The sequence below is a fragment of the Drosophila nasuta genome, chromosome 2L, assembly GCF_023558535.2.
Source record: "Drosophila nasuta strain 15112-1781.00 chromosome 2L, ASM2355853v1, whole genome shotgun sequence".
In the NCBI taxonomy this organism is placed as follows: domain Eukaryota; kingdom Metazoa; phylum Arthropoda; class Insecta; order Diptera; family Drosophilidae; genus Drosophila; species Drosophila nasuta.
In genome coordinates, this window is record NC_083455.1 from 10,970,808 (window position 1) to 10,991,906 (window position 21,099).

At 38.3% G+C, this 21,099-nt stretch overlaps 2 protein-coding genes across 2 annotated transcripts in view; one reads left to right on the forward strand and one right to left on the reverse strand.

Annotated features, from left to right (window-relative positions):
* Positions 1–21,099, forward strand: part of LOC132798547 (cell adhesion molecule 3) — a 90,838-nt gene that overhangs the window by 15,712 nt on the left and 54,027 nt on the right. The gene's annotated exons all lie outside the window — the stretch shown is intronic.
* LOC132798430 (uncharacterized) lies at positions 15,371–16,105 on the reverse strand. Its single transcript, XM_060810284.1, has 2 exons — positions 15,981–16,105; positions 15,371–15,919 (listed from the first exon to the last, which is right to left on the reverse strand). The coding sequence occupies exons 1-2, from the start codon at positions 16,077–16,079 to the stop codon at positions 15,620–15,622; spliced, it is 399 nt and encodes a 132-aa protein (XP_060666267.1). The 5' UTR covers positions 16,080–16,105; the 3' UTR covers positions 15,371–15,619.

The following is a 21,099-nucleotide window of genomic DNA, read 5'->3' on the forward strand; positions in this document are numbered from 1 at the left end:
TATGGTATATTTTAAATATTGTTTTATAATATAACAAATATAGGCAGTGGTATATTTCAGTATTTTGTGGTATATTAATACAGTCTATTTTAAAAATAATACCGCACTGTTTTGCTTATATTCGAAATGATTATTGGTAGTAGTCCAGCACACTCGACCGCAGCTTCCTTCCTTACTATTAAGAATTTTATTCCCATACAATTTATGTTAAGTACTTAAATGCCTTTTGTTAGTCTCTTCTTACAGTTCTTTCTTAGATCGATATTCTACTCATTATTTTGTGCACTTCTTCAATGTGCTTCTTAATCCGTCTTCACTTTCCACCAAAATAGTGTAACGTACTAATATATGCTTCTTCTTCCTTTACCACAAACTCATTGACTTCCGTCTACAACTATATTCCACTATATTCCCGAACTCTCTCGCTTTCGCTTCCCTTCTATTTTTAGCAGGTGACCCTTGCGTCTATCAATGTCAATTCCGCTTAAAAATAGAAATACAAAAATGAAAAAGAAATCCCCAACATATTGTGCTTTTCATTTCATTTTCTAACAGTTTGGTTTTCTTCGCCCTCTCCCTACCCCTCCTTCTCTTTCTATGCTCCTCTCAGTTACAGGTCAGACAGCCATTTTCATTTGCTGTTGACGCTTTCCCCTCGAAACAACTGTGTGGCGCCCCCTCCTCCCACCGCTTTGCCTCTAGTGGGAGTCCTGCCCCATCTGTCATTCGGTTGCACATTGAAGCGTGAAACTTGTGCGCTTGTCACAAAAATGCTTCCTGTCAGATTTTGTTCGTTGCGGTTGCTCGATTACAAGGAACCTGCCCCAAGGACCATGGCGACGACAACAGCAACAGCAACAGCAACAGCAATAGAGCAAGAGCAACGGCTACATCGACATGCGCATATAAATTACAAAATAGTCCGATGTGCAACACGCCGCAGAATCGAGTTTCTTGACCAACCTATTGCAGCTGCCACTTGCCACTTGCAGCACACAACCGCTACTGCTGCTGCTGCTGTTGCTGCCACGCGTTGCATTAGCATTAGCATTTCCTGTCACTGCCTCAGTTCCTCTTCCATCTTCCACCATGACCCCACATCGCAACTGTGACAGCTGCTGCCACTCGTCTCATTTCACTGCAACGCACAGAGCAGCTTCGCACAGTCCATGTTCCCTCCACGTGCCACAGTAGCGTGGCTGCAACTCGAACTCGAAAAGAAAAACGACCCACTCACTCTCTATTCTGCTCTCCATTCATTTGCTATTGCTCTCTTTTTCTCATTTTTGTTTTCGCAATTAATTAAGCAACAACACAGTGGTTGCTACTTTGCAATTAAATAAAATGAAAGAAAATGGTAAATAAATATACGAAAACCCATATTTTAAAAAATAATTTAATACTAAAATTAGTGTAAATAAAACAATATAAAAAGATCTATACTAAAAATAAATCCAAATAAAAGAAGTTAAGTAAAATGAAATAGGATATTTTTATTCATTTTCCCTTCAAAAATAATTTTTTTATTGTATTTTCATCTTTAATTTCATTAATTTCATTAATCACTCTTCTTTTCAATTTATATTCTGTTTTTATTTCCAATAAAATAATAATTGCAATATACAATCAATTTCTTTCAGTTCTCAGTTACATTTTCCTCGAGCAACTTTTAACCATTTTCATAGTTCATTAGCGCACTTTGCCTTCAGTTTTTCTCCAGTTTTTCCCGCTAGACTTGTGCATTCTGTTGAAAGCACTCACCCCTTAAAAACTGAGAGCAGACATTAGAAAAATATTTGCAATTTGCTCCGACTTTCTTTCTCACTTTTTCCCGTTGCTTTTGCCTTTTTTTTATTTTTATTTTTATTTTCATTTTGTTTGCTGTTATTTTCGTTTTAATTTCTAGTTTGCAGACTGAAACAGAGTGAAGTTTCCCGCGATATTTTTGGGCGCGTCTCCTTGAGGTCCCCATTGGAATGCTGCAGATGCAGCGTCTTAAAGATCCGCTGCTGCTGCAACGGCAGCAACTAATGACTTTAAATGTATAAAGATAAGTAGCGTGACGGCAGCTAAAATGGCAACGACAACGGCAACGACAACAAAGCCAAGGACTCTGCAACAAGCAGCATGTGGGGGAGAGAGAGAGGGAATGTGGGGCAGGGCGGTAGCCAAGTGGCTGTCCTGCCATATGCACAACAACATCTAACACACGACAAGGAGCAAGGTGTTAGAAGGAGGAGGAGGAGGAGAAAGAGTCAGCAGTCTTTTTCAACGCAGCCAACGACAACAAGAGAAATTTGTTGTGCACAAGGACTTTCCAAGCAGCTTGAGTTGCTCTCGCTTTCTCACTCCCTCACTCTCTCTCTCTCTCTTTCTCTTGCTCTGTCAGCTGGTCTGTGTTTTGCTTCTCTTCCTTGGCTGTTTGTGTAAAATAAACGACAGCTAATAATGCGCACAACAAGGCAGCGTACAACTAGACTATACTAAGTAGCAAAAACAGCAGGCGAGCAACTTGTATTCGAATACCATGTACTGAGCAGCCAACTAGAGTATGCCTGACTACAGTTCAGCTATATCAACATCCTTAACATAAGAAGCAGATAAAGTTTTTGTTGATTGCAAAAACGATTAAAAATTTGCAAGGCATATTTTAAATTGCCTAAAGTTCAGACTAATTATATTGTGGATTATACGAGAAGTATTAAGCGTATTTAAATTTATTTGCAGACGCTATTAAAAAAAGTCAGACTAAGAACTCTTGAAACTATTTCTAATTGCTGCTCTTAGCCCTTGAGCAATATTAAAATACAAATATGAAACTTGTATTATTTGCTGCAGCTCACAAATTGTTCAAAAATATAAGCAAACACTTTCGGCATATCTTGACAATAAAAATTAAAATTTTAAACTTTTGATACACATTTATGATTTCTAAACCCTCTTAAAAATTATTTAAGCAGTGTCGTAAACTGGTCACCAACAGCTTTAAACCTATTATGTTATTACAGGAGTGCTCTTCAACTTCGAAAATATATCTAAACGTAAAAATTAGTTTTATTCACTTTAGCAAATAAAAGAAAATGTAAAGAAATCTTACATCTTTTAAAAAATATTAAAGTTCTACGGAAACGTTATCCCAATATTTATAAGGATTGAATATATTTATTTTATATGTTTTAAAAATCTTTTACTCTCATTTCAATACCAATCATTTCTGGATATCACCAAAAATTATTAATATTTTTCAAAATAATAATTCAATAATATTACGTATACGTATATTATTATTACGTACAAGAGTTTTCTTTATCTGAACTTTAAGCTTTCACTGTTTGTCCATAATATGCTGCCCAAATCAGTTTTATTTAATAAAATAATTTTAAATATTTATATACACTCAAATTCTGAGTAGAAATATATTGAATCCGCAATTGTTTCTTCAGTCTTTGAAAACGCTTAGCAATGTTTAGCCCCAAGCACAGAGAATGCTGACTTCGAGTAGTTTAAAATTTGTATTATTTGTTGTCGCTTGGTGTTTTGGGGGCGTGGCGCGACTTTAATTGGCACACATGACACAAAGGCGCGCGTGACACAGTTGCCACTACTCAAAGCAGCAGCTGGAGATGCGAATGCGTGGGCGGAGGCTGGGGCGGGGTCAGGGGGCAAGGGGCAGCGACAGGAGTCAGTGTCGAAGTGGGTTTTTGGGTACAAACTTTTGCTCATATGCATAGACACATTCAACGAGAGAAAGAGATAGAAGAGAGAGAGAGAGAGAGAAAGAGATGTTTGCAAGCTGGTTACTGGGACTTGTTTCACTCCTCTCGAATGGCTCCCCAGTTGATCTTTTGCCCGGCCTCGCTATCCGCCTGGTGTGGCATTGTAGGCGTATGTGCTTCGGGGTGTGCGTGTGTGTGTGTGTTTGCGGCACTTGCAACGCCTTATGCAAATGACTTGATGTGTGCGCTGGCACGCGGCTTAACATGGCTTCCCGGCAAAAACAATGCCAAAAGCTCAAGTGTTAAGGGTCGCAGCTTAAGTTTAATTAGACGCGGGCTTGTGATTTATTTGATTGCCCCCCACACGCCCCCTCTAACGGCTCCCTTCTCACCCCGGCCTAAAGGCACTCGAATAGTTTTTCCGCGTCAAAGTTATCCCCATACAGCCATATTGGACGCAATTTAAAACAGCTTGAAAACGCATTTTAAATAATTGCATTGCGTAAGATATAGAGATGTTTGCTTTTATGACTTCAACTTGATTTAAAGCAAATTTATGAGAAGATAAATTAAAAATGTCAATAGTTTAACTATGTATGCTTTAGTTTTGTTTTATGTTTTTATGTTATTGTCTTCATATTTTTAGAAATTTAAAAAGTTTCAGTTAATTTTATGTTATTTGAAATATGACAATTGATTTTAGTCAAGTTCTTATTCAACAAAAATAAAATAAATTTCTGAAACTAAGAATTTATATTTTCTGCTAAGCAAAATTTAGCTAACCTAATTTCAAAATGTTTGTGATTTATTATTTTCAGCTTCTTCGCTGTCATTGCTTTACCGATAATGTTAGTATTAATTTTAATTATTCCTAACCTTTAAATAATAATAACTGTAATATTTTCAGTTTATTTATATTCTATGAAGTGAATAATCAATATAAGCATAAGTTAAAGCCTTAACAGTACAAATAGAATATATTTTAATATTTTTAAAGGCTTTACGTTATTTATTATAAAATAATCATAAGGAATATTATAATATTTATGAACATTTTGTGTTATAGAATTATTTATGAATTCTTTCATGATTTCTCTATTATTTATTTACTAAGCTGCTTGAATTTTACTTAGACTAATGTATTTCAGCGGCTACATAATTTAGAAATTGAATGAATGAATTAAATGCTAATTAGTTGTGCCCATTGTTTTGCTTTGTGAGTTTTATACATTTTATAAAATAAGTATTATATATTTATCTACCTTACACTTTTACGACTTTTCCAACACTCCAATAACTGAGAGGGAGAGAAAGAGTGAGTAGGTGAGAAACAAACTAGTTAACTTCAGAAAGTTTTGTGCCTTTTAGACCAAGTTGCGCTCGCATGAGTAATGAGCGTTTCCATTTCGCGAGTCTGCACTTAAAAAATCAGCCAGCCATGCAAGACAGAGATAGAAGAGAAGTGTATGCGAGAGTAAGAGAGAGAGAAAAGGGTAAGGAGATCCGCATAAATAATAATATCTGTCAGCTAAGTTGGAGCTAGTTTTCTTTGTCTGCTTTACGCCTGATTCGCCACGCAACTTTGGCTAGGTAATTTCTCAGTGGCAAGTGGCAGCAAGTAGGTAAACTGATGAGTAGGGATGGAGAGGGACGAGAGGCAGTCACTCAGGCGCAGTCGAGTGCACAAAAGTATGCAACAGTCTGTGGCAGCGGCATGCACAATATGTTCGCCAAGAAGCAGTGCAGTGAAGGGGCAGCCACTAAAGAGCTAAATAGAATGGCGTACACTAACAATAGTACTCAGAGGGGGAAGAGGAGGAAGAGGGGTTGACCTCCATTGCCGCCAAGATGCATCCGGTTCTCGCTTTCTCTCTTTTTCATTTAGTTTCCTCTCTGCTGCCCTCCCATCATGGCATTGAGTCCTGACTTGTCACTTGCACTGCTCGCTGACAGTTGGCCAGCCAGCAGCTTTTCAACTAGCATTTTCTAGCTGTTCTTTTCGCATTTTCCCCACTGCTGCTACTGCTGCTGACAGTGGCAGCAGTTGCATTTATTTACGCCACAACTCCTGACCTGCCGCAAACTTCTCTTCCTCGCTCGCTTTAAGCTGCTTTAAGCCAGGTTCTTTTATTTTTTTTTTCTTGTTGTTTTTGGCTACGCTGGCGCAAACAATTTTCATTAACAGCCACAGCAAAAATTCGCTCTATGAAAATTTATTCTCTAGTTGTATGCAAAAATGAAAATCTCTCTACGAAAAGTTTGTGTGTGTGTGTGTATGTGTGTGAGCAGTAAAATATGTAATTATCCATAAATTATGTTTGCTCTTCAAATTAGGTTAGCACGCGAAAACATCAGCTAACGCCTGTCTCCCTCCCTTCCCCTTCCCCTTTCCCATTCCCTTTACAGCTTTTCCCTCATTTCCATTTCCCAGCGGGTTAACAAATTTGTACATTTTTGGTTTTGAAATTTACGTTGCTAATAATTATTTTTCGGTTTTGGTATTTACAGTAATTTGTGGATAGATAGATATTTTTGCCCAACAGGTACAAACAAAGCTCCGCCTAGAGAAGAGAACAGAACTGAAGAGAAAGGAAGAGGGAGCGACACACACACACACGCAATTTGTTTGAGTTTGAGTTTGCGAGTTTTGCCAACATAATTTGTGGGTTTTTGGCAACAATTTTGTAACAGCATTCTAAAGGGTTTTGCCAGCCAGCAGCGTTTGGTTGTAGGTGCTGTGGTTATTATAATTAAGTAAGCATTGGACTATGGCCACGAGAAAATAGCTTAAAGTGATACATAAAAATTAGGTTGAGGGAAGAGAGGTATAGAAGGAGGCAACCAACGACAGACAGACAGATAAATAAAGAATATGTAGCGTAATGGAAATATATGTAACTATGCTGTTTATAGTGTAGTTAAATATAGTCAGGAAAATAAATTGAAGAATCAAATATTAAACATTGTTTTTAATTTAAAAAGTAAGACTTTAATATACCCATTTTCAATTAAACTTTATACTAAAAATATACCACATCAATATACTGATATATCGATAAAGTAATACATTCGAAATATATCATTGAGTATAAAATATACCAAATAGTCACCCAAAGCAACCCAAATCTTTTGTAATACAAGAGTATATCTTATATAATGACTACTTTTACCTGTCAGATACATATTCTGCAGGCACAAGGTTCTAATACTTTTCTACCCTATAAATTGCGAGTATAAAAAGTTAAACCTAACAATAGAAAATATATGACTTAATACTTAATACAATAAAGAATTCAATTTACAATGTAAAACTTCTGAATAGAAAATGGGCCGCTTGAAAAATTCTTATTACTTATGTTGTTCACAATTTCCTCTAATGTAAAATGCACTTCACATTAGTAAGTCTATATTAACGTAAATAATTTATGCAAAAGTAGCATTAGTCATCGCTTCACATTCCATAGAATTATAATTCCTCAAGTACTGAAAAAGTTCTACTAATAAAGCCTGCAAATTGCTCAGTTGAAGTTCCACTTTACCGTACAGCAGCATTATTGGTAAATGCCTTAAGAGCATCATTCATACCAATAAGATGCTCAATCGAATTAGGAGCAAAAAGGACATATTTTCTATGCCAATGAAATGAATTTCAAAGCTCCTAAGAACTCAGAGAGTCACATATTTCACATACATTGAGGCACACACGTTGCAATTGAACAGTTATTGCAACAATTTGTGTCAGGCAAGTTGTGATTGCCACTAAACCAGCAAATTTCCATTCAGCATAAAAAACTTATATACTTTATATATGCAACTATAGAAACGAGCAGGAAAAAAGCAAAGTAAAAGAAAAGTCCTTTGCCCTTCAATTACAATACAAAATTATAAATAACGATTTATCATGAAATGCTGCAGGTTGCAGCTGCAGATGCCTCAGATATGGAGTTGCATTTGTCAATTGCAGACACACCTGAACACATCTGAACTCGCAGCTGCCATGCTTCGTGTATGCTTCACTTGGCCAATTCAAATTGGCTCGAAGCGCAGCTTGAGCCTTTCACAGTATCCCTGCCAACATAAAGCAAAATAAATTGCCAATGGCAGTTGAGTGGGACATTCGTCCGACCATTGCCTGGTTACTGAGACATGTTTTTACTTTTTTTTGCGGAGTCAGACATCAGTAAAGCGGTATATAAATGCACATATTTGTGCACCCCATATCGTATACTTTATTTAGCCTTAAAAATGCACTGCCACCGAGCTATATGTGCATATATTTCTGCCGTTTACTGGTCAAACTCGCAAACGGAAATTTTTGTTTTCTACGCTATTGACTGTGCGAATATTATTTAAATTGCGCATACGCCGCATAGGCCACATGCATGCACAGAGCGAACACAAAATACTCTCAGTCGATGCTGAGGCCAAAAAACTCGAAATAAACTCGGCACATTTACCGCTAATCGCTTCCCCACAGACGCATTAACAATTTATCTTGTGTTATTTTATGCGAAAACTTTTCGCTATCCCAATTCAACCAGCAACCAGCAAGCCTCGAAAGCGCCCGCAATCTTCCCCTTACTCTTTATGGTCGCCGTCGAAATAGCAAAAAACGTTATATCGAGTAAAGCATTTGAATTGAAAATCGTGCATGCTGAGGCAAAATATCAACGACATGCGAGAGAGCCTTCAATTCACCTGGGAAATGTTCATGCACAAAAAAAGAAATAGAGACGGGCCAAGTAGAGAGCAGAGTTATATTTTGAGTGGAGCATTAAGGACAACGGTTTGGAAAGCCACGAAAGTGCAACTTTAAAATAAAAAAGAAATAGAAATTACAGAACACATCTCGAACATTTAAATCGATAATGAAATTGACTACTGGCTGATTTAAAATTGTGATTATTTTTACTGCTTAGGCTCAACTTTAATCGGCAAATGTTTAACAAATATTACAGCTTATAATAACACGGTAAAATAAACAATGAGTTGCTGGCAAGACAAATTATTGATTTTTGCCCAAGCCATTTGCTATAAATAGTAGCTCTTTAGTCTGTCTACTCGTTATCAATTAACTAATTAGTTGCCATCATCATGCTCTTCAAAAATGATGATAATCATTTAAATGTTGAAGAACGCACAGAAACCCTTTTGTGTGTGTTGACGTCAAGTGAAATTTTCCTCAAAAATATGTCTCGACTGGGAATTGAAGAACATTTTCTAGAAGAAGATGAAGGCTAAAACCACACACTAGTTAATTACATAGAAGCAATTTAACATAATTTTGTAGAGTGTGGATAACTTTTGGGGAAACTTGCCTGGCTCATTGACCCAGCACACAATCCATTTCAATTAAAGACAAGTGTATAAACTGAACACAGGGGAGAGGGAGAAAGGGGGGCAACACAAAGACCATAATCTTTATTGTGGCCCAAAAAAGGCCATGTGCGAAAATTACAAAATTAACCCGCACATTTTGCCAAACTGACCAAGGAGAAATACTTTGGTCACACTAAGGACTAAGGACTAAAGATACATACACAAAAGCAAATCGAAATGGTTGCTCTTTGGGGGTCATCAAAACGAGCTGAGCTCAAGAACTCAAGAACTGGACCAAATGCAAATTTCAAACTTAATCATGGTGAAATTATATGACAAAGAGAAAGGAGTATGAGGGAGGGAGGAAAGGGGTTTCGTTATAGCTTAGAGACCCTTTCACGTTGTTCATTTGTCAAACTCAAAGAGCTACAACAGCTGTTAAGGGAGACGGGAGACCGGAGAGAGAGCAAAAAATAGTTGGGTTTCTGCCTTTTCAGGGCTGTCAAATGAGATTAAAATAAGCTTGTTCGTCAATCGACTTGGTTATCCCCCCTTTTGCAACACAGTCGCACACATGACAATGGAGCCATGTCCCGCTCCATCCTGCTGCTCCCCATGGTAATGGTCGCAGCAAATTTATAGCAATTGTGCACTAAAAGGGTTTTATCCACGCACAACAGCTTGACCAATAAAGCAACTAAGCGCATTTGTGCGCCACTCGAGAGGCGAGTTCTCCTCCTTCTCTCTCTCTGGAGAGAGAGGGAAACGTCGACGTATAGAAAGGGAATATGGCAGTCAGTTTATTGCCAAATTGAGTTCTGAGTGAGCGAACGAACGAACCAACGAAGGGCACAAAGCTTTGTTAGCTGACGACAAAATGTTGTCAACAACAGCTGCACAATTGAGATAAACTTCAATTTTCGTAAATTGTTTAGTTTATTGAAAAATGCGACAACTTGAAGGCTGCTGTCAGCGTTTCCTTCCCTTTCACTCTCTCTCTCTCTCTCTCTCTCTCTCTCTCTCTCAGTACTCCACACTCACTCAGTCCACATTAAACGCTTTGAATTTTAATTCAATTTGACTTTAGTTTAGTTTTCAGTGTGTGAACGAGAGAACGAGAGTCTCACATTCACTCGCATGCCATCGAATTTATTGGCACATTTTATTTTACGAATTTATTGGAGTTGATTTGATTGGACTCGGGTAATGGAAATTGTGTCCAATGTGTGCCTGATGGCCAGTTAAAAGCTTTGTTTATGTAACCTACTGTCTGTCTCTATTCTCTCGATATCTCTTCGACAAGTTCATTTCGTTCAACTCAACCATATTTAATTTCGAGTGGATTTTAAAAGTTTAAATAAAATCCAAATTCGACAGTTATTATGAAGCGGAAAATGCCCAAAACTCAGCACAACAACTCTTTTAACTCTGCCAGCCGAAAGCGTATCAATTCGCAGAGCTTTACTCACATTGTAAAATATATAGAAAATACGCATATAGTATCTGTGAGCTTAAGTGCAGTTGCTGGTCAAAGAATTTAACTCGGTTTGACAAGTTGTTTGCAGAATGCGTAAATGAAAACTAATTTATATATTTTACAGCAACTCTAGGTTTATTTTTACGAATACATATAAAATATTCTAATGGGTTATTTTATTTGCTTTTATAATTTTTTTTGATTCAACATATTGCTTTACATGAACTCAATATTAATTTATAAAATATTTGTCTACAACTATGTATATGTGCTTTTATATTGGGATTTTTTAATATTGCAATGTATTTGCTCTTGGAATAAATATTTGCAGAACAAGCTTTATGAGTGCCTATTTTAGATTTTTATGTTTTTTTTTTGTTTTTGTTTATTTTGCTTTTATTTTTTTATTTTACACCAGTTGGTCGATTTATTTAAAATTTGTATTATAAATATTGAGCTAATTCTGCACACAATGTGTTAAAATTCAGATTGCCAGTCAACTATTGATATAGATATACATATAGATTTCTTGTAGTTGAATAGCAAATACTGAATTTTACTTAATTCTCTCTCTCTCTCTCTTTATACGTACTTCTAATGTGTGTATGAGGTTTGTCCTTAATTAGTTTTCCCTAGAATGTGTTGTGGGTACTTAAGAAAAACATAAATAAATAAATAAAAAACAAAAAAGTCTTAGTTCTCTCATCAATTAATATTACATTTGTATGCATTTATATTTGAATTCCATTTGAAAATTTATCTTATATAAAGAGCTGATTTGTCTTAAAATTAAAGTCATTTACAATATACAAAATATCACTCATATGTATTGCTTGATTACTAAGAAACTTATCAGCGATAAAGTTTTGTTTTATATTTTCTAATCAGCTTTACTCTCTAAATTATTAAATTTGAGTGCGTTTTTATTCAAATCACATATTGATTTACATACAATTCAATTGATATTAGATTATTTGCACAAATTCGTGTGAATTCACAAAATATAAGTTTTCAAAAAGAGTTCAGAAATGCTAGCAATTATATTTGAAATGGACATGTTGCTTTATTTTACCTGTTTTGAACTGCAGAGTCATATTTGCTGTCCCCCGCTCCCGTTCACTCGCTTTATCTCTATTTTTCCATCAGCTGCAGTCATTGACCAAATAATAACCTCAAAAGTCAGGCAGACTTAGGGGCAACTGGCTGGATCATAAACAGTGCTGAAATTCTGGGCAAATGGTGTAAGACCTGGCCCATTTGCAGGCATACAGAATCACACACACAGGATGCATTGGCCATCGAGTGTGATCCAGAGTGTGTGTGTGTGTGTGTGTGTGTGTGTTTTGGGCGTCAAAACTGTTCGTTCAGCTACATAATAGCCAAGGCAGCTTAATTGCATTCGTGTGTGCGAGTGAGGACCACAAAAATGGCTAAAAAGGGCAAATAAACAAGCGAAATGTGGCAGCAGATGGGCGCAGTTCTGAGAGGGGAACTAAAGAAGAAATTCATTATGTATTTTGCGCCTTGCAACGAATGGTGGCAAGTAGCAAGTGGCAAGTGGCTGTTGCTACAGCTACAGCTGCTGCTGCTGTGTTGCTGTGTGGCTGTTGCTGCCATGACTGTAAGTAAGACCAACACTCGACAACACACAGACACGTTATCCATTCTGAAGATGCCAATACCTCAACAAGACCTAAGCACACCTCCTCCCCCTTCCCCTTACTCCCTTGCTTCTCTTTTCCTGTCTTCAGCTGACTGCTTAGTGCAGCTTTCGTCTGTTGCGGTTCGGCGCTTGTTAATTTTACAGTGGAAATTGCTTTGGTATTTACAGTGCACTCGGGCAAAGGCGCATTACAACCACACGCAGCTCTCTCTCTCTCTCCCGCACACAGTTGCCATCTCATTCACTCCTCCCCATCGATGTTGCTTGTGTTTGTTTTGCGCTATTTGCGCTGCATTTTCCATCGACAGCTGTTAAACATTTTCACGTAAAGTCTGCCGCTTGATTGTGTTTACTTGCTGAGTCGCTATCATCACCCACATCCCCCTCTGCCTACCACTCCCTCCTTCTTTCTCATTATTTCCATGCACTGCCACAAACTCGTGCGCTGCATAAAAGTTGCCTCTCAGGGCTAATCAAGAGCGCCACTTTGTTTGATAGCCCCCAGAAAGTATGCTTTGGCATATTTTGTAACCTGCTTATCTTTAAACTAATTTGTTACAGCTGAAGCGGGCAAAATGAGGGAAAGCGGGGAAAGTAAATCACACCCCAAACATCGCTCTTTCCTCTCGCTTCTCGCTTCTTCTGCTCCCATTTTGCGGTCGTCTTTTTATCAACTTTGCGGTGCGTTTCATTACCCAGACAACAGCGACTTGAAATGACTATAAAACAATGCAGCATAAAAAGTGGAACTCCGCTCCCCGCTCCTCGCTCCCACCACCCCACCACCTCTCTTCTTCCATTCATAGTCGCCTTGGAACAAGCAAAAGTACTCTGCGAAAATAAAACAAAGTAACTATAATAAATGTTCGCAAATAAATTTGAGCTGCAATATTTTTTTTGTTTCCGTTCGCTTCTCCTTTTTGGCTTTTTTTTTGTATTTTTTATTTTTGCCTTGACATAAAAAAAGTTTAAGCACTTTGCTTCCCTCCATGCGCCAACGCGAATAAATAGAAACTGTATTCAGCTAACAAAATATGTTTTATGTTGCGGAATTTGTACATTTTGTGACTGATGAGCACAAGATGTTGCAAAGCATTACATTAGGACTTGACTAGTCGAAATGGAAACAAACACATACTCATGCATATTTTGTAGTTCTTAACATCAATTTGGATAATTTGTGGCAGAACTTTTGTTAAGGAACCAAGTTATTTTGCAAGCTTAAGAGCACATTTCATTAAAAGTGAATTTTGACTTGGCGACCAACCTGAAAAATAAAATAAAAATAAAATTAAAACTAAATATAAATTAATAAAATTAGAAATAAAATAGCAATTAAGAAAACTACAGTCGAGTGCTCTCGACTATACTGGAGGTTATATTTGGTATATTAATATTGTACCCGCTACCTATTTGAATAAGATCATATTCTATATTACAACTATACCAACAATATATCGCTAAATACTTATATATACTTACGGATATATTTGGTATATTAATATTGTACTACATTTAAAATATACTATAGAGTAAAAAATAAACCAGATTGTCACCCACAGCAACTGTAACGTGCAACGAGAAGAAGCACAAGGCGACAGGGCTATCGGCATTTGCGGGGCACGCTTTAGAGTCCGGCTCTAGCTCGTCGGCTTTGGGGGTGGTGGTCTTGCTTACGCCAATAACCCTTCCTTCGCTGCTCATTATTATTAATTTAAGATCAGAAATTGAGCGTGCTGCGACGAAGAAGGGATTGCTAGAAAACTAGCCGGAAAGAGAAGGAAGATCCAAAAATGTCTCAAAAATAGAAAAAACAAAGAGAGAACAAGAGAGAGAGAGAGACAGACAGAGAGAGAAAGAGAGAGCGAGAATTGAGGCAGGCCATCACAGCTGTTAAGTGATGAAGTCCCTCCCAACCTATGATCACAGCATCAGAGCATGGCTCTGGTGATCCTTTTAACCCTACGACAGTGGTGTCGCTGGCTTGTTTCGGCTAAATAAAAAGTGAATTATTTCATGGTATACAATATTTAATTAGTGATAGATATTAAACAATATGACATTATAAATAAAAATAGTACAAAATGATCAATAATACTACAAGAGGATAGTTGCAATATTTCTTTTAAAGTTTCTTTTAAATATATAATGTATTTTAATTTCAGTGCTTTGTATTATTTCATGTACCAAATTTTAAACTTTGATCTAATTTTATAATTTATCTTCAAACCTATTTTTTTATAATATTTAATAGTTTTAATTTCTTTTCGTATGCTTTTCTATAAATTTATAATTCGTGTTTGTACAATGTAAATCGAGGTGAAAGTATAAAGTGTGTGTTTCACAATAAAAAAACTCACCAACAGAACTCCTGCGGCGGCGATCGATCTCCGACGAAGGTGTGCTGGAACAGTGCTAAATTAAAAATAAAAAAATACAACTTTCACCGAAACACTTCATATTGTACCTACGCGAAACTGGTACTAGTTATTCAATATAATTTGCATACGTTTTAATTTTTGTTTTAATTTTGATATTTCATAACTTGGCACTGATTTTCATAACCTATTTGTTTAATTTAATTTAATATAATAATTTTCGTTTAGGCATTTTGCCTTCTAAGCTTTTAGCTGTTTTGTTTTATATTTTAAATTTTTTTGTAACTTGTGCACTTCACATTCAACAATTGTTTTAAATTCTCAATTCTCATGGCTCTACAATTTCTTATTTAATTTCAACTATTTCTTTTATATTTGTACATTTGTTTTGTTTAATTCTTGTAGCGCTTCAACTTTTTAATTTGTTGTTTTACAATATTTTAGCGCTGTTATTTTTAATTGAATGTGGCACAATACATGTTCTAATTTTAACTTTTTATTTTTATTTTTTTTTTTTTTATCAACAAAACAGCTGCGCTAATTCCTTTTAATTCTAAATCATTTTATCTTTTAACTTTTGAACTTAACTTTTAACTTTTATTTTCTTTTTTGTGCAATTTTGAAATTCTGCAATTGCAGTAGCGCTTTACTATTAATTTGAAATTTTAACTAATTTTGTGAACAAATGCACTTTCAATTTTTAAATAATTTCAACTTTTAACTTTGTATCGTATTCATTTTTTTTAACCATTTTAACTAAATTAAATTAAATTTAATTATTTTAATTTTTAATATTTCTGTGCAATTTCTGCGCTTTTTGCAATACTAAATTTTTCTCAACATGTTTCATTTTAACTTGTGCTGAGCGGCGCTACACTGTTGAGCTTTTACTCTATCATATTGTTTCACTATTTTTTGTTTTATACAATGTAGCGCATCATTTTAAACTTTTCAGATTTGGGTTTTAATTTCTCATAAATTCACTTTAACACACACACACTATATATGTAAGCGATCTGGTCGCTGATGTTCAGGAAAGCAAAGATGAGATGATGCTGTCAGAGAGTTAAAGTTGGCACCTAAAGGCGCTTCGCTGGCCAGGCAGTGGCCTGTAGAGGCGCTCCGCTGGCCGAGAGGGCCGGTGCAGGGGTGCTCCGCTGGCCGTGAGGGCCGGAGAGGGTGCTCCGCTGGCCGAGAATGCCGGCGCAGGGCGCTCCGCTGACCGAGAATGGCCTACAGGGGTGCTCCGCTGGCCGAGAATGGCCTGCAGGGGTGCTCCGCTGGATAAGCTGCGGCACTTGGCCGAAGCAAACTGGCGGTATGCTGCGAAGCAAGAAACAAGGCCTTGAAGGCAGCAAAACCAATCCTGCGAACAAAATTTTAATTACACGGAGTCCTCCTATGACACTATAAAACTTTTCTCTTACCAAATAATAGCAAAGACAATAAAAAAAATTCCCAATAGCGCTCGATGCCTTCCGATTTAAATCTTCAATAATTACGCGTCTATGTACGCAGCCGGTCATTAGAAAAATGCTCAAACCGGAACCGGCTTTCACTAAGTTGGCCGCGCTCAAGCTGATGCAGCTGGCGCAGATGTCAAAGCTGAGCTTTCCAGTGCAACCGATGCACTTCAAGCTTATCAGCAGTTTTACAGCACTGCTCGGCTTATCAGCTGCTTACAGCGCTGCTTTAAGCTCAACTCGACAGACTAACAAGTGCATACTTTTAGGAGCTACTTGCAACAACATCAACCTTGACTTAAACTTAGTAAACTTTTAGGCCGAATTCAATACACGTTGCTGTAGGCGCCGTTACAAAACCCCCCCGCTACAATCAGACTAGGGTATTTCCTTTCAATAGATACCCTAGACTGATACCGCCGGAAGCAACATCATTGTCGAATGTCCTTGACATGATAATTGCCTAGCAAATGGCCTTGTAAATCTTCGAGCTCATAATTCGAATTGCCGAGTTTTCTACGAACTCGCGCCTTTAGAAATGCGGGACCAAACTTTGCATTATAACCAGTCTGGAAGCAACTTTGCTTGAAATTTCGACGGAACACTTCTTGTCCTGGCGCGAAAGTTATTATTCTTGACCGCAAATTGTAACGTTTCTCGTTCACATCATGCTTAAGTTGCATCAGCTTACATGCATTCTTACGGATCAAATCAAAAGAGTCCTGTCGATTAAATACTAATGATCGATCATCCAGCATGTTTAGCTTTCTAAGCAATGCATATGTTGACCCCGACGTAATCATGTGCTGGCCGAAAGCCATGTAATATGGAGAAGTACCGATGCTCGAATGCACGGACGATCTCAAAGCACAGCATATTTTGCTTAAGCTTTCGTCCCAATCCTTCTGATCTGGACGCAAGTAAGCTCTTATTCCCGAAATTACCGAGCGATTAACTCGTTCAGATGCATTCGCTTGAGGGAATGAACAGCGGTGAACATTTGATTTACTCCATACTGTTTCAAGAGCTTTTGAAACGCCTCAGAGCGAAACTGCGATCCATTGTCAGAGACAATAGTTTCTGGAACGCCGAAAGTCATGAATAATTCTCCTTCCAGATATTTAATTACGAGAGCCGCGTTTATTTTTTTTACTGGCTTAAGGAAAACATATTTTGAGAAATGGTCGAGTACTATAAATATTCCAATATTTCCACTCCTTGATCGGGGATACGGTCCAAGAAAGTCAATAAAAGGCGTTGGAAAAACCGCTGACTTTCAGGAGCTTTACCCAAAGGAGGTCTCAGAGCATGATTTGGTGCTTTCGTAGTTTTACAAACTTCACAAGCGTTGATGTAAGCTTTAACATCAGAAACGAGACCAGGCCAGAAATAATATCTCCTCACTCTTTCGATGGTTTTGTGGATACCCCCATGTGAGCACAAAGGACTGTCATGTGACTGGAAAAGAATTTCAGGGACCAATTCTTTTGGTATCCAGAGTTTCCAGGCATACTCGTCATGTATCTGCTCTCCTGTCAAATGCTCAGCCTTACGATACACGTAGCCACTATCAACTTTTAAATCCGGAAAATTTGTACTATTAGCTTTTACGCTATCGAGCAACTCCAAGTACTCTTGAGACTTGAAATGTGGCGAGTCTAAATCCACAATTAAACCCTGTCGTAAGTCTATGGCAGCCACGCCATCTTCATTCACTCTCGACAGAGAATCTGGTACCACATTCATCGAGCCTTTCCGATGTTCTATTTTAAAACGATACCTTTGTAACGATAATGCCCAACGAGCTAGACGTGAATTTAAATCATGGTTGGACATCAGCCATTTTAATGAAGCATGATCAGTCACAATGGTGAACTCGTGTCCTTCCACGTAAGCACGAAAATTCTTCAGTGCTACAATCGCTGCTAAACACTCTTGCTCGGTGACAGTGTAATTGCGTTGAGCTTTGTTGAGTTTTTTCGAAATGAAAGCCACTGGACGTTCATCTCCGTTCTCATTCAATTGAACTAACACTGCCCCAACGCCAGATTTACTAGCATCGCAATGTATTGCGAATGGCTTAGTAAAATCAGGGCTGCATAACACGGGAGCTTCACTAAGGCGTGATTTCAACACGTCGAATGCTGTGCATGCTTCCGGTGTCATACTAAATCTTCGTTTAGTGGTCATTAAATCAGTTAAAGGTGAAGCTAACGAGGCAAAATTCGGAACGAACTTGCGATACCAACCGCACAAACCCATGAAGCTTCGCAAACCTCGTAATGTTTTCGGAAGTGGAAAATCTTTTATGGCTCTGACTTTCTCTGGGTCAGTCTTAATTCCACCGTCTCCGATTATGTGGCCCAAATAGCGCACACGGCGCATGCAGAAATGACTTTTGCCAATGTTGATTGTCAGACCTGCACGCTCAATGTGGAGAGCTATCTCTCTCAACACCTCCAAATGGCCATTGAAGCTAGATGAGACTATAAGCAAATCGTCTAAATATACAAATACTTCATTTCTAAGATGGGCCGGTACTACCTTGTCCATCAATCGCGACATAGTGCTAGTCGCGTTACACAATCCAAAAGGCATAACCTTAAATTGATATAACGGCCTACCAGGGACAGTGAAAGCCGTTTTATCTCGGGCTTGCACCTCGAGAGGCACTTGCCAATACGCATCCTTTAAATCTAAGCTGGTGATGAACTCAGCTTTAGGTAGTCTACTCAAAATGCCGTTAATTTGAGGAAGTGGATACGCATCTTTCTCCGTGAAGCTGTTAACTTTACGGCAGTCTAAACAGATTCGCACTTTGCCTGGTTTTGTTACCATAACGATTGAGAAGACCAGGCGCTTTCTGACTCTTCTATCACTCCCAGTTCCAGCATCCTGTCTATTTCAGCATACATCGCCTTTTCTACAGCAGGCGAGACTGGGAAATGTCGCTGCTTAATAGGCTTAGCGCCGCCCACATCTATAGAATGCGAAATTAACTTTGTCTTCCCTAATCCCTTTCGAGCAAATGAAGGAAAACACTCTATCACAAGAGCTAGCTTGGCCCTGTCACTGTTCGATAATTCATGTTGGTCCTCATCTTCAACTTTGGTGTTAAAATCTTCGACACTGGCTACTTCTAGATTTTTCGGAAGAAGATCGTAAAGCTTCCAGAAATCAATACCCAAATACAGGTCTTGTTTCAGGGATGGAACAATATAAACTTCTAAGAGTTTTTCAAGATTAGCGTACTCTACCTTAACTTTCATCCGCCCTACAACTTGCTGAAGTCTTCCATCGGCAGTGGTTGCGCTTTTCTTAATTTCTTTAAATGCGATTTTATTCTCAATAATTTCTTTTGCTAGCGCTCCTCCGCAACAACTTATTGAAGCCCCTGAATCCAGCAGACCGTACACAGTGCGATTGAGAATTCGAACGGACAAAAATGGTCGAGGATCACTAGATCCAGGTGAGAGTGTGCCTATGTGTTCTAACCCTAGCACACACTTTTTGACCTGCTGCCAAAACGATTTAATGCGCTTTGTGCTTCGAGTTTTGGATTTCGTAAAATCTGGTGAAAAATCATTTGTAAGAACGGTTTTCTCTTTCAATATTGGTATTTTTTGATGTAGCAATAAGCTGCCATCGCTTTGTAAGTCCGGTAAAATTTTCACATTTGGTAAAGTGTATGGTGGAAGTTGTGAGACTTCCGTCACTCGTCCGTCATTGTCGCTTGGCTTCGTGAGGCACTCGGAGTCTTCGGTTTGCACGCTGACTTCGACGTGCCGGGCTTGGAGTTTTTTGAGCACTTGCCACAACTCGGCTTGTACGTGTTAGCTGCTCCACAGCCATAACAAAAGACTCTTCGGTCTGATACGCAATCCTGGTATCGGTGTCCTTCCTTACGGCAATTCCAACATACCAAGGATAGAGCTTCTATGTCTAACTCGCTTTCGCATTCTGACTCAATACTCTGAGTTTGACAATCTACAAACTCTGCGACTTCACGTCTAAATGGTGTCCTTTTACGTAGCCGTGAGACTTTTGGACATCGTCCAAAAAGGTTTCGCGTCGACGGCATATCTCCCTCAAATCTGACACAGTTTTTACGTCTACATTTAACAGCTCATGCCGTATTTCAGGCCTTAAATTGTTTTTAAGGACGCGAACGACCTTCAGAGTAGACCACGGCACTTCTAACTGATCTATTAACACAGATAAGCCTTCGTAAAAACTGTCAAACGACTCATTCGGTTTCTGTTTTCTGTTCCTAATAAGCTCCTCTATGTCACAATCGTTTCGTGCGATTCTGAACTGTGATCGCAAGGCTGCGCACAATTCTTCCCATTTCACATCATAGACGCTTTTGTGGTAACGCCAATAGAATTCGAGGGCCTTGCCTTCGAAAAGTACGCTAGCATGCTTACATAGAACAACAAAATTCCCGCCTAAGGTCTGATGTGTGAGTGCCTCTGCTCTATATATAAAATTGTCAACGGATACTCCTGTTCCAGAGAATTTCATTTTCCAACTATTTAATACTTGCACTACCTTGTCTGGCCTATTTAATAGGTCGGATACATGCGACATTGGAGTGCCAGAATTGATCCTTGCAGAGTCAGCATTGAAGTTTTGCTCTCTGACATACTCAGGCCTACTTTCCATTCTCTGCCCTGTTGGAGGTGTGCTGGTTCTAACATCGCTATTTGCTGGAGTCGCGATCAACCTTTGCACACTATCTACGACCGAACTCTGAATTAGTTCGGCCATCCTCTCGGAGAGAGTAGTGAGCAATCTTCTCTCCATAGCGAGCAAGGAAAGAGCATTCACGGATTCAGGATTCTCTGAATCACTTACGCGTATGTTCGATCTCGTTTGCGATGTGCTAGCAACGTCATCCGTCACTGAATCGCTACTCCGCTCTTCTGCCTGACGGCTTTTAGACTGTGAGCGAGTTTGCAACCCTTGAGTATTCGGTGGCTCAACTGGCCTGGATTGCACTTGACAAACTGGGCATTTGTCCTTCGTTTTAAAATGCAATTCTATGCACTTTTTGTGAAACTCGTGGTTGCATGCGGTTCTA